The 14,337-nt window shown below is 43.3% G+C and overlaps 1 protein-coding gene across 5 annotated transcripts in view; it reads left to right on the plus strand.

Annotated features, from left to right (window-relative positions):
- pomt2 (protein-O-mannosyltransferase 2) overlaps positions 1–14,337 on the plus strand; it is a 171,769-nt gene that overhangs the window by 133,931 nt on the left and 23,501 nt on the right. For all 5 annotated transcript variants that reach the window (XR_009446209.1, XM_059648869.1, XM_048537901.2 and 2 more), the window contains exon 17: positions 11,242–11,301. Coding sequence is in view for 4 of the 5 variants with exons in the window: in XM_059648869.1 (XP_059504852.1) it covers positions 11,242–11,301 (60 nt within the window). In the remaining variant the exon portion in view is untranslated. The remainder of the gene's footprint in view (positions 1–11,241; positions 11,302–14,337) is intronic.

Consider the following 14,337-nt stretch of genomic DNA (forward strand, 5'->3'; position numbering starts at 1 on the left):
AGATCGGATTCAGAATTGGCTGACCCTTTTGAAGACCAAGGGTGGTAGTGGATGGAAAATATTCAACGTGGTGCTTAGTTACGAGCGGTGTACCACAAGGATCTGCTCTGGGTCCTCTTCTATTTGTGATTTTTGGGAGTGATTTGGATGAGGGAGTGGAATGGTAGATTAACAAGTTTGCAGACGATACGAAGTTAGGTTGTGTTGTGGATAATGCGGAGGGCTGTTCTAGGTTTCACAGGGACATTGATAAGATGCAGAGCTGGGCTGCGAAGTAGCAAATGGAGTTTAACACTGAAAAGTGTGAGTTGATTCATTTTGGAAGGACAAATTTGAAAGCAGAATACAGGGTTAATGGAAAGATTCTTGGCAGTGTGGAGGAGTAGAGGGATCTTGGGCTCCTTGTCCACAATTCCCTGAAAGCTGCCACCCAGGTGGATAGAGTTGTTAAGAAGGCATACGGTGTGTTAGCTTTCATTAATAGAGGGATTGAGTTCAAGAGCCGTGAAGTTATACTCCAGCTGTACAAAAGCGTGGTTCAGTCACTTTTGGAGCATTGTGTCCAGTTCTGGTCAACGCGTTACAGATTTACCAGGATGTTGCCTGGAATGGAGGGAAGGCCGTAGAAGGAAAGATTGAGAGAGCTAGGGCTTTTCTCTTTAGAACAACAAAGGATGAGAGGTGATTTGATAGAGGTGTACAAAATGATCAGATATTGATAGAGGAGACAGCCAGAGACTTCCTCCGAGGATGGAGGTAGCTGTTATGAGGGGACACAATTTTAAAGTGAGTGGAGGTAGATATAGGGGAGATGTCAGAGGTAGGTTCTTTCCTCAGTGTGGCCAGGACGTGGAGTGCATTGCCAGAGAGGGTAGTGGAGTCGGCCTCATTAGGGGCATTTAACCAGCTATTAGATTGGCATATGGATGATAGTATAAGGTAGGGGTGGAGGTTAGGGTAAAATAGGGTTAGATAGGTACCCTTAGGATTAGGGTAAAATTTTGGTGCAACATCAAGGGCTGAAGGGCCTGTACTGTTCTATGTTCTAAAGAAGGGGCATACTAGTTATCCAGAAAAAAAAAACAGACCTGAGGAGTGGGAGCAGTTTAGAATTCAGGAAAGAAGGATAGAGAGATGTTTCTTTTAATTCACTCGCCGTGAATATTGCCTATTCCTAGTTTCCCTTGAGAATGTAATGAGCTATATTCTTGAATGGCTGCTGTTGATTTGCTGTATGTAGGTTCACAATACTATTCAGAAGAGGATTCCAGTGACAGTGAAGCAGCAGCGATATCTTTGCAAATCAGGATGGTGAGTGGTTTTAAGGGGAACTTGCAGGTGAGGTCTTTTTATTTCTGGATAACTAGTATGCCCCTTCTTTAGAACATAAAACAGTACAGGCCCTTCAGCCCATGATGTTGTGCCAAACTTTTACCCTAATCCTAAAGTCTATCTAAACTCCACCCCTACCTTATACTATCATCAATATGCCGATCTAATATCCGCTAAAATGCCCCTAATGAGGCTGACTCTACTATCCTGTCCACCCTCTGAGGAAAGAACCTACCTCTGACATGTCCCCTATATCTACCTCCACTCACTTAAAACTATGCCCCCTCATAACAGCTACCTCCACCCAAGGAAAAAGTCTGTGGCTGTCTCTTCTATCTATACCTCTGATCATTTTGTACACCTCTACCAAGTCACCTCTCATCCTTCATCGTTCCAAAGAGAAGCCCTTCTGCCTTTTGTCCTTCGAGGTTGAAATGGTTGTAGATTTGATGAGTGCTATGAAGGATTTTTGGCAAATTTCTGCAGTGCATCATGGAACACATTGCTGCTAGTGAGCATTAGTGGTGAAGTGAGTTGATGTTTGGCATCGCATCCACAATCAAGCGGGCTGATTTGTCCTGGATGGTGTCAAGATTCTCGAATGTTGTTGGAGCTGCACTCATCCAGGAAAGTGCAGTGTGTTCTATAGATTTGTGCTTTATAGATAGTCGATCGGCTTTGCCAAGTCATGAAGTGAGTTTATTACTGCAGTATTCTTGACCTTTGACCTGATATTTTTTAAATTCATTCATGGGATGAGGGTGTCACTGGCCAGGCAGCATTTACTGACCATTGTTAAGAATCAACCACATTGCTATTGGTCTGGAGTCACTGGGGAAAAAGACTATATGCATTCATCCTATGTCCCCCCAGTAAGGACACCCCTCATTCTCCTACATTCCAAGGAATAAAGTCCTATCCTGGCCAACTTCTTCCTCATACTCAGGCCTACTGATCCAGGCAATATCCTCACAAATCTTGTTTGCACACTTTCCAGTTTAACTATGTCCTTCCAAAAAACGCGTGTCCAAAACTGTACACAATTCTCAAAGTGTAGCCTCACCAATGACTTATGCAATTGTGACATTACATTCCCAACTCCTATATTCAGTGCCTCAACCAGGCCAGCATACCGAATGTCTTCCTCACCTCCTTGTCCACCTGTGACACCGCGTTCAACAAACAATGTACTGGCACTCTGGTCCCTCTGTTCAGCAACACTCCTCAGGACTTCACCATTTACTGTGTAAGTCCTACCTTGGTTTGAAAATGCAACCCCTCACACTTATCTGCATTGAATCACACTTGCTAATTCTCAGCTCACTTCCCCATCTGATCAAGATCCCTCTGTAATTTAGGATAACCCTCTTCACCAGCAACGATACCACCCAATTTTGTATCATCTGCAAATTTACTAATCATGCCTTATACATTGACATCCAGATCATTTATGTAAATAACAAATAACATGACTTCACGTGCACAAATCCATGTTGACTATCTCTAGTCAGACAGTGACTATCCAAATGTTAATTGATCCTGTTGCTCCCGATCCTCTCCAATGACTAGCCTTCCAGTGATGTCAGGCTCACTGACCTGGAATTCCCTGGCTAATCTTTGCTCCCTTTCTAAAACAATGGAACAACCTTAGCCACCTTCCAGTCTTCTGGAACTTCACCAATGGCTGAAAGTGAAACAAAAATCTCTGCAAGGACCTTTGCAATTCCTTCTCTAGCCTCCCACAACATCTGAGTATTGACTTGATCAAGCCCTGGGGGTTTATCCAGCTTATTGTGGTTTAAGGCTGCAGACATCTCTGGTAATGTGTATGCAGCCCAAAACATCCCAACTTCTCTCCCTTATTTCCGTGGCATCCATGATTCTCTCCTCAGTAAACTCTGGGGAGAAATATTCATGAAAAATCTCTCCCATTTCCTTTGGCTCCACGCTTCAACAGCCATGCCGATCTTTAAGGGTATCTTGCCTGACCTCATTTCTTAAGAGGAGGTCCAGTGTTACACCTTCCTGTGTAGAGTCCTCTACCCATTGATTTAGAAAGATTTATTGGACAAGTTTGACAAACTCCACCCCATCTGGGCCTTTTACATTCTTGTTGGCCTTGTCAATGCAGCAAAAATTGAAATCCCCAACCGATACTACTGTATTATTTCTAAAAGTGTCTGCAATCTCTCCACATCTGCTCCTGTAGAACCTGCTGGCTATTTCTGTCTCTCATACAATCCCAACAGAGTTACCATCCCCTTGTTTGTACCTCATGGCCTCATTTGATGACCCCTTAAGAATATGCTCTGTAAACACTGTTGTTACGTCCTCCCTTATCAAAAGGGCAACTCCCCTTCCTTGCTTACTCATATTCCTGTCACCCCTGCAGCTTCTGTATTCTAGAACATCGAGCTGTCAGTCCTGCCCTTCAGGGGGGAAAAAAGGCCCTAGCCTATCCAGCTTCTACTTAGATCTTAGGGGATTTGATGGTCTAGTAGTATTATCGTTAGATTTTTTAATCGGAAACTCCGCTAACATTCTGGGGATGTGGCTTCAAATGCGACCATGGCAGATGGTGGAATTTGAATTAGAGTCAGAGATGTGCAGCGTGGAAACAGATCCTCGTCTAACTCGGCCATGCGGACCAGATATCCAAAATAAATCTAGTTCTATTTACCAGCAGTTAGCCAATATCCATCTGATCCCTTACTACTCATGTACCCATCCAAATGCCTTTTGAATATTGTAATTGGACCAGCCTCCACCACTTCCCCTGGCAGCTTATCCTGCCGTCTGCTTGAAAAAATTGCCCGCTAGGTCCTTTTTAAACCTTTGCCCAGTGACCTTAAATGTATGCCCTGCTGTTTTGGACTCCCCCATTCTGAGGAAAAGACCTTGGATCTTGACCCTATCCATGCCCCTCATGATTTTAGACTTTTATAAGATCACCCTTCAGTCTCTGACACTCAATGGAAGTTGGCCCCAGCATAATCAGCCTCTCCCTAGAGCTCCAAACCCTCCAACCCTGGCAACGTGTTTATAAGTCTTTTCTGAACCCTCAAGTTTCACAACTTCCTTCCTGTAGCAGGGAGAGCAGAATTGCACTCAGTATTCCAATAGTGGCGTAACCAATGTGCAGTACAGCCTCAACATGACAGTCCAACTCCTCTCCTCAATGAACTGTCCAAAAAAGGCAAACATACCAAACACCATCTTCACTACTGTGGAGTCACAGGTAGACAGCTTCAACGAATTATGTACCTGCGCTCCAAGGTCTCTTTGTTCAGCGACACTCCCCAGGACCCTACCATTAAGTGTATAAATCCTGCCCTGATCTGCTGTTCAAAATGCAGCACTTCACATTTAAATTAAACTCCATCTGCCATTCCTCAGCCCCTTGGACCATCTGGTCAAGATTCCTATGTAGTCTGTGGTAACCTTGTTAACAGTCCACTAAACCTCCACTTTTAGTGTTACCTGAAAACTTACTAATTGTGCCTCTTATGTTCACATTTAACATTAAATAAAGAATCTAAATTAAGGATCTGTTGATGATATGGAACATAGAACAATACAGCACAGTGCAGGCCCTTTGGCCCACAATGTTGTGCCAAACTTTTTACCCTAACCTTGGAACCTTTCAATGTTGTTGGAATTGTTTCAATGACCTTGAAACCATTGTTGATTGATGAACCAGATGGGTTTTTCCAACAATGTCCTTTTTAGGAAAAGAAATCTGTCATCCTTACTCTGCCTGGTCTACGTGTGACTCTAGACCCACAGCAATGTATTCACTCTGAACTGCCTTCTGGGCAGTAGGGATGGCAACGAATGCTAGCCTGGCCAGCAATGTCTAAACACATGAATGAATAAAGAAAAATGCCCTCCAGACTCTGAACAACATTGTGAATCATTTTTGCACCCATTTCAATTTAATAACATCCTTCCAATAGCAGGGTGACAAGAATTGTATGCTGTAATTGAAATATGATCTTATATAACTGTAACATGACATCCCAACTCTTGTACTCAATGCTCTGACCAATGAAGGCAAGGATGCCAAATGTCTCCTTCACCATTCTGTCTACCTGTGACTGTACTTTCAAGGAGCTAAGTACTCGCACAGCTAGATGTCGCTGCATAAGTCCTGCCCTGGTTTGTCTTAGTAAAATGCAGTACCTCGCATTTGTCTAATTTAAACTCCATCTGCCAATCCTTGGCCCGCTGACCCAGTCGATCAAGATCCCGTTGTACTCTTCAATAACCTTCTTCACTGTCACTGTGTACCACCAATTTTGGTGTCATTGCAAACTTACTAACTAAACCTTCTAATATACTCCTCCGAATCAATTTATATGAATGACAAACAACAATGGACCCAGCACTGAACTGCCTTCTGAGCAATTATGGGTGGGGTAATAAATGCTGATCTGGCCATTCACCCCCACATCCCGTGAATTAAGTGACGAAAACTGTTGATTAGGCCATGGCTAGAATATTGTGTGCAGTTTTGGAATCCACATTATAAGAGGGATGTGATTACGTTGAAGAGGGTGCAGAGGAGATTGACCAGAATGTTGTCAAGGCTGGGAAATTTCAGTTATGACAAGAGATTGATTAGACTTGTACTGTTTTCCATAGAATAGACACAGTGGAGAGGGGATACGATTGATACGTGTAAAATTAGAAGGGGCAGTAGATATTTTAGACAAGAAACATTGCCCCTTGATGGAGTGATCAATGATCAGTGGAGTAAATTTAAGGTAAGATGCAAAAAGTTTACTGTGAACGCGAAGAAAAGCATTTTCACTCGGAAAGTGATAAGAATCTGAAACTCATTTCCTGTAAGGGTAGTAGAGGCAGAAAACCTCATAATAATTGAAGTATTTAAATGTGTACTTGTGATGCACAAGGCAAGGACAAAGTGTTGGAATTAGAATAGTTAGTGGTTGTTTTTGAATGCACATACAATGAGCAGAAGTGCTTTTTTGGTGCTGCAGATCTGTATGATTCAATGGTCACTGTCTTGCTTTTGTGTGGCATGAATATTACTTGCCGCTGTTCAGCCAAACCTGGGTAACGTCCAGCTCTTACTGCATTTGGACATGGATTGCTTCAGTATCTGAAGCAGCACAAATGGTGCTGAACATTGTGCAATTATTAGCAGACAGCCCCACATCTGACCTTACGATGGGCCTGAGGATGAAGCACCTGAAGATGGTTGGGCCGAGGACACTACCCTCCGGATTTCCTGATGTGGAGGTGCCGGTGTTGGACTGGGGTGGACAAAGTCAGAAATTACAATGCCGGGTTGTAGTCCAACTGTTTTTTATTTGAAATCTCAAGCTTTTGCAGCACTGCTGAGGAGCTCCTGCAGAGGTGTCCTGAAGCTGCGATGACTGACCTCTAACTGCAACAACCATACTCATGTGCGACTGTAACCACCAAAGAGTATGCCATGATTCCTATTGATTCCAACTTTGCTAGACCTCCTTGTGCCACACCCTGTCAAATAGAGCCTTGATGTCAATGTCTGTCACTCTCAACTCACTCCTCAAATTTAGCTCCTGTGTCCATGTTTGAACCAAGGCTGTAATGAGGCCAGGAGCTGAGTGGCCCTGGCAGAACCCAAACTGGGCATCACTGAGCAGGTTATTGCTGAGCAAGTGCTGCTTGCTAGCACTGTTACTGACACCTTCCATCATGGAACATAGAGCAGTACAGGCCCTTCGCCCCACAATGTTGTGCTGAACTTTTACCCTAAAATGAAGGTCTATCTCCACCACTACCTTATACTATCATCCATATGCCTATCTAATAGCTGCTTAAATGCCCCTAATGAGGCTGACTCCACAACCCTCCTCCATTAATGCATTCCACACTTTATTGATGATCGAGAATAGACTGATGGAGCTCTTTCAGTACAGTTACAATATTGGCATCCACCTGACAAAATGGAAGATGGTCCCAGTATGTCCTGTACACAAAAAGCAGAACAAATCCAACCCAGCCAATTACCATCCCATTGTTTGTCAGGTGGATACCAGTGTTGTAACTGTACTGAAACAGCTTGGTTATGGGAACAGCAAATTCTGGAGCACAAGTCTTCAGTCCTATTGCCAGAATATTGTCAGGGACCATATCCTTTGCAGTATTAAATGCCTCCATCTGCTGCTTTGTACCATGTGGAGTTAATTGAATTGATTGAAGACAGGCACCTGTAATGCTGGGGACCACTAGAGAAGGCAGAAGTGGATCATCTAGTCGGCACCTCTGGCTGAAGATTGCTGCAAATGCTTCAGCCTTTTGCATTCATTTGCTGGGCTCTTCTGGCATTGAGGACTGGATATTTGTGGAGCCCCCTCCTCCAGTGAGATGTCTCCACCATTCATGACTGGATGTGGAAAGGGTGTGGAACTTAGATTAGATTCCCTACAGTGTGGAAACAGGCCCCTCAGCCCAAAAAGTCCACACTGCCCCTTGGAGCATCCTACTCAGACCCATCCCCTATAACCCTCAGACCCCTGAACACTACAGGCAATTTAGCATGATCAATCCACCTAGCCTTCACATCTTTGGACTGTGGGAGGAAACCGGAGCACCCAGAGGAAACCCACGCAGACACGGGGAGAATGTGCAAACTCCACACAGACAGTTGCCGGAGGGTGGAATTGAACCCAGGTCCCTGGTGCTGAGAGGCTGCAGTGCTAACCACTGAGCTGCTGTGCTGCCCTTCGATCTGATCCATTGGTTGTGGGATTATTTAGCTCTGTCAATCTTAGAAAAGAGTCATGTGTTGGCACAGTCTTGGCCTAGATGAATTATTCCAGTGGAGTTCTATTCTGTTATCACTTGCTGTTTGTGCTGTCTGATGTGCAAGTAGTCCTGTTCGGTGGCTTCACCAGGCTGACACCTCATTTTCGGGTATGCTTAGTACCACTCCTGGCATGCCCTCCTGCGCACTCCATTGAACCAGGGTTGATCCCTTGGTTTGATGGTAATGGTTGAGTGAGGGATTTTCTGGACCATGGGGTTGCAGGTTGTGCTGGAGTGCAGTTCTGTGTTGTTGATGGCCCACAGCATCTCATGGATATCCAGCCTTGAGTTAACAAAGAATAAAGAAAATTACAGCACAGGAACAGGCCCTTCACACCTCCAAGCCTGAGCCAATCCAGATCCTCGATCTAAACCTGTCGCCAATTTTCCAAGGATCTGTATCCCTCTGATCCCTGCCCATTCATGTATCTGTCTAGATACATCTTAAATGACGTTATTGTGCCTTCTACCACATCCACAGGCAACGCATTCCAGGCGCCCACCACCTTCTGCGTAAAGAACTTTACACGCACATCTCCCTTAAACCTTTTCCCTCTCACCTTGAAATTGTGACCCCTAGTAATTGAGTCCCCCATTCGGGGGCGGGGGCAGAATCTTGCTATCCCCCCTGTCTATACCTCTCATGATTTTGCAGACCTCAATCAGATCCCCCCTCAATCTCCGTCTTTCTAATGTAAATAATCCTAATCTACTCATCCTTTCTTCATAGCTAGTGCCCTCCATACCAGGTAACATCCTGGTGAACCTCCTCTGCACCCTCTCCAAAGCATCCACATCCTTTTGATAATGTGGTAACCAGAACTGGACGCAGTATTCCACATGTGGTCCAACCAAAGCCCTATACAACTGTAACATGACCTGCCAACTCTTGTACTCAGTACCCCGTCCAATGAATGAAAGCATGCCGTATGCCTTCTTGACCACTCTATCCATCTGTGTTGCCACCTTGAGGGTACAATGGACCTGAACACCAAGATCTCTCTGCATCAGTTTTCCTTCGGGTTTTCCCATAGCTCGGTTTTGAATAGGATCTTCCAAAATGCATCACCTTGCATTTGCCTGTATTGAACTCCAGCTGCCATTTCTCCTCTCAACTCTCCAGTCTGTCTATATTCTGCTGCATCCTCCAACGGCTTCCTTCACTATCTGCTACTCCATCAGTCTTAGTGTCATCCCCAAACTTGCTAATCAGACCATCTATATCTTCCTCCAGATCATTTATGGATATCTCAATGCTGGCTCTGTTCAGAGTTTGTCCCATTTAGCAAAGTGATAGTGCAACACAGTACGATGGAGGCTATTTTTAATCTTAAGGTGGGACTGGGCAGTTGAGTTAACTTCAAAGTGAATGGGGTTGCTGTGTGTCTGGAGTCACATGTAGGCCAGATTGGCTAGGAAATTCAGATATCCCTCCCTGAAAGATATTAGTGAACCAGGTGTGTTTTTCTGACAATTGACAATGGTTTATATCATAGATTCTTGATTCCTGATATTTACTGGATTTAAAATTTTACCAACTGCTGTGTCAGGATTTGAACTTGGATTCCCATTCACTGAGTTTCTGGACTAACAGTTGTGTGAAGAATAAAACGTTAGTGCAGACAAATGCAGGTCCTTTTCACCTGTAACAACATCTAACAATTGACACCGTCCAAGGCACTCAGCTTCTTTGGTACCCTCTCCATCACTGTAACTGTCCTTTCCTTTCATCAGTGACAATGCAGCAACAGCAGTGTGTAAAATCCGCACGTTTCGCGTTGCAACTCACCAATCTTCTCTAACAACATCTTCCAAACCACCATTTCAATCACCTCGAACAACTGGGACAGCAAAACCTGAGCTTCCTCTTCAGGTTACACCATCCTAGCATGTAATTATACTAATGCTCTTCGTTCCATAGCAACTCCCTCCAGAATAGCGCTGTGGATGCATCAACCCAACATAAACAGTAACAGTTCTGGAAGGCAGCTCATCGCCATTTTAGACAATAGACAATAGGTGCTGGAGTAGGCTATTCGGCCGTTCAAGCCAGCACCACCGTTCATTATGATCATGGCTGATCATCCACGATCAGTATCCTGTTCCTGCCTTATCCCCGTAACCCTTGATTCCACTATCTTTAAGAGCTCTATCCATCTCTTTCTCAAAGACAGTTGTTATGGGAGATGTGGGAATAATTGCTAGCCAGCAATGCTCGTGTCCCCTTAATGAAAATCAGCAAATTACCTTCGGGCGTCCATCTATGAAAATAGACAATGGACCTGGCTGATGGCTAATTAAACTTAGAGCATTGAACAATACAGTGCGGAACAGGCCCTTCAGCCCTCGATGTTGCGCCAGCCTGTGAACTAATCTAAGCCCATTGCCCTACACTATCCCATCATCATCCAAATGCTTATCCAAGGACTGTTTTTAAATGCTCCTAATGTGGCTGGGTTCACTACATTGGCAGGCAGGGCGTTCCACGCCCTTACCACTCTGAGTAAAGAACCTGCTTCTGACACTTGTCTTAAATCTATCACCCCTCAATTTGCAGCTAGGCCCCCTCGTACAAGCCGACGTCATCATCCTAGAAAAAAGACTCTCACTGTCCGCCCTATCTAATCCTCTGATCATCTTGTATGTCTCTATTAAATCCCCTCTTAGCCTTTTTCTCTCCAATGAGAACAGACCTAAATCTCTCAGCCTTTCCTCATAAGACCTGCGCTCCAGACCAGGCAACATGGTAAATCTACTCTGCACCTTTTCCAATGCTGCCACATCCTTCCTGTAATGGGGCGACCAGAACTATAATATTCCAAAATAATATTCCAAGTGAGGCCGCACTAGCGTTTTGTACAGTTGCAACTTTACAGAAGTTTACTATCATCTCTTTGTCCACAAACAAAAATAAGATTGTTTGTTTGCTTTTTCACGGCCTTGTTTCTATGCATACATCTTTTAATGACCTCTCTTAGTTGACACTTTTTACTGCATATTGTAAATACTGTTTTGTTTCAATATGTTTAATTTTTAAATGCAACAACCAATGCAATGTGACTGTTTTCATGAAGCTTTTTGTTTTCATAGGGCCTTCGTTTCTCTGGGACAAACGAGACTGAATATAGAGTTTATTTATTGGGAAACCCTGTAAGTACTCAACCAGCAGCCTATGAAATCAAGTATTGTTTAATGATTAGAGAAAACAATGTAGAAAGATGATTGTTGCAGATGAATCAATTAACATAGAAATGCTGTGTCAGGCTAACTACTACTTTTCTGAAGAAGGGTCCTGACCCATAACATCAGCTTTCCTGCTCCTCTGATTCTCCCTGGCCTGCTGTGTTTCTCCAGCTCCACACTGTGTTATCTTTTAATAGTGTCCATCTGATTGGGAGAGACCATCAAAAAGTTGTACAGTAGTTTAGTTTTTAAACGTATAATACAGCGTTGATGGAACCCAACTAAATGTGCTTGTTATTTGGAAGATATATCTAATCAACATTCCCAATATCCTTGTAAATGTTTCCACTTTAAGTATTAATCGACTTCCCTTTTAATAGTAATTGTTGAATCTGCTCCTGGATACTATTGCAAGAGTGCATTCTGAGATCACAACTTAGTGTATTGTTTCATTCCATCTCTGATTATTTTTCAAGTCATTTTTCAACACTGATCCTTCTGCAACTGAAACAGCTTCTCCTTACTTACAGGGTATCAAAACCCTTCCTGATACCATGGATAAACTGCCAGGACCAGATATAACGTATCCCAGGGTGTTAAAATCAAAATCTCGGGAGGAAATAACAAAACATTTGACCGTCACTCCACTGTATCCACTGTGGTGTTGGGCAGTTGAAGAACTGCTGATATTATTAACTTTGTGGGTGGATGGTGGATTGACTGAATAATTACAGGCTAGTCAGTCTAAAGTCACTAATGAACAAATTCTTAGTTAGACCCCACATCGAAACACCATGAGCAGATCTGGGCACCACATCTTAGGAAGGGCATATTGGCCTTGGAGGGAGTACAACATAGGTTTACAAGAATGATATCTGTACTTCAGGGTTAAGTTATGAGGAGAGATTACACAAATTAGGCCTGTTTTCTCAAATTTAGAAGGGAATAGGATGAACTGATCGAAGTCTTCTACATATTAACAGGAAAAGACAGTGTGGGCAAAGATAAACTATTTCCAATGGTTGGAGATTCTAGAACTAGTGACATAAACCAAAACTTAGGACCATACTATTCAGGGAGATGTTTGGAAGCACTTCAACAAAGGGTGGTGGAGATTTGGAAATCTCTTCCACAAATGGTAGTTAATCCTAGATCAGTTGTTAATTTTAAATCTGAGACAGATAAAGGTTTGTCGAGCGAAGGATTTTTGGATAATGGCTAATGGCAAGTGTATGAAGTTAAGCCACAGATGAACAATGATTTCATTAAATGGTGGATTAGGCTCAAGGGGCTGAAGGGCCTATTCCTGTTCCCATATAATTCTGAGATAGGATAAACTACCAATTGACGGGCACATTGTAATTGAGCATAGCTGAAATAGATTTGTGACAGGAATATCATGTTTGATAAACTCTTGTAGTTTTTTGAGAAAGTGATCTGGAGAATTGATCAAACAGTGCAGAACAGGAACAGGCCCTTCAGCCCACCAAGACTATGCCAAAGCATACGACATGGGGTTATATTCCAACAGGTTTATTTGAAATCACAAGCTTTTGAAGCGCTACTCCTTTGTCAAGTGAGGTGAAGGAAAGCACACAGGCACAACATTGATAGGCAGAGACATCTAAAGATAGTACAGATGACGTGAGTGGAGTGTCGACAGGCTGAATAACAGGTCTTTGCAGCTGATCAAAAATGTTAGACGGTGTGAGTAAAATGTCAACAGAAGAATACCAAATGAAGGGCTGACCTAGATCCGATAAGTTGAGGCAGAGAGATAATTACAAAAAATTAAAAATAAGATGCTGCTTGCCTAGATGAGTGCAGCTCTAGTAGCACTCAAAAAGCTCAACACCATCGTGGATAAAGCAATCTTCTTGATTGGCACCACATCCACAAAAATTCACTGTCTCCTCTACCGATGCTCAGTAGCTCATCTCTGCAATGGATTGCAGTAATTCATCAAAGCTGCTTCGATGTCACCTTCCAATCCCAAACCATTACAAGAAAGGACAAGGACAAGGGCAGTGGCTGCATGGAAACACAATCACCATTGTCACTGGCTGAAAATCTGAGACTGCCTTCCTAGCACCACTGTGTATACCTACAGCCCATGGACTGCAGCTCACCACCACCACCTTCTCATGGGCAGTCAGCTGAGCAACAGATGGTGGCCTCATTGGGCTAGTTTCTACATGTAAGTCCAGACCCAATGAGCTTCACTCTGGGCAATTATGGATGACAATAAATGACGATCCAGCCAGTGATGTCCATGTACTGTGAATGGGGGGGAGAAAAGATCAGGTACCCCCTCAACTTTTTCTTTTCCTAAGAAAAACAACTGCGACTTCTTTGTCTCTCCAAAGCTGAATTGCTCCTGTTCAGACAGCTTCCAGGTGAATGCACCCTCTGTATTGCAGTCACATTCTTCCTATAGTGTGATGACCAGAACTGCACATGGTATCCTAGCTGGGACCTACTTAACTAATGACCCAGGGACCTTAAAAGATCATGTGGACCTTGCGTTTAAATTTTTTTTCCTCGGGATTACAGACATCCTTTTAAATTGATTATAATCCTGAGGTACTGTTTCCCATGTTTAGGATCCCTAATCTACTGTATGTTTCGTGAATTGAGAGAACCCTAAAGTGTCCAACAACCTTGCCCCAGAGAATCGTGGGATGTGTGGGGTTGTCAAGTCGTGTCCATTACTTGGTCTGTGAACCATATTCATGTCACGCAATTTGTAAAATTCAAGATAAAGTAGACCAGAAGTCATGCTTTTGTTTAAACACATTTAAAACTTTAAATAAAGTTATTCCTGAAAGTTCTTTATTAATAAAAAAAATTATTGCAGGAAATTACAGATATAAAAATTAGAAGTGTCAAAAAAGGAAAACAAGTCCCGTTATGAATTTGCAGTGAACTATTGTGGCCTGTTGCTGAATTGTTAAAGTTAACATCTGAATTGAGGTCCAGCAGCTGCAGTGGGTTCTCTATTTC

This window comes from Stegostoma tigrinum, chromosome 10, assembly GCF_030684315.1.
Source record: "Stegostoma tigrinum isolate sSteTig4 chromosome 10, sSteTig4.hap1, whole genome shotgun sequence".
Classification (NCBI taxonomy): Eukaryota; Metazoa; Chordata; class Chondrichthyes; order Orectolobiformes; family Stegostomatidae; genus Stegostoma; species Stegostoma tigrinum.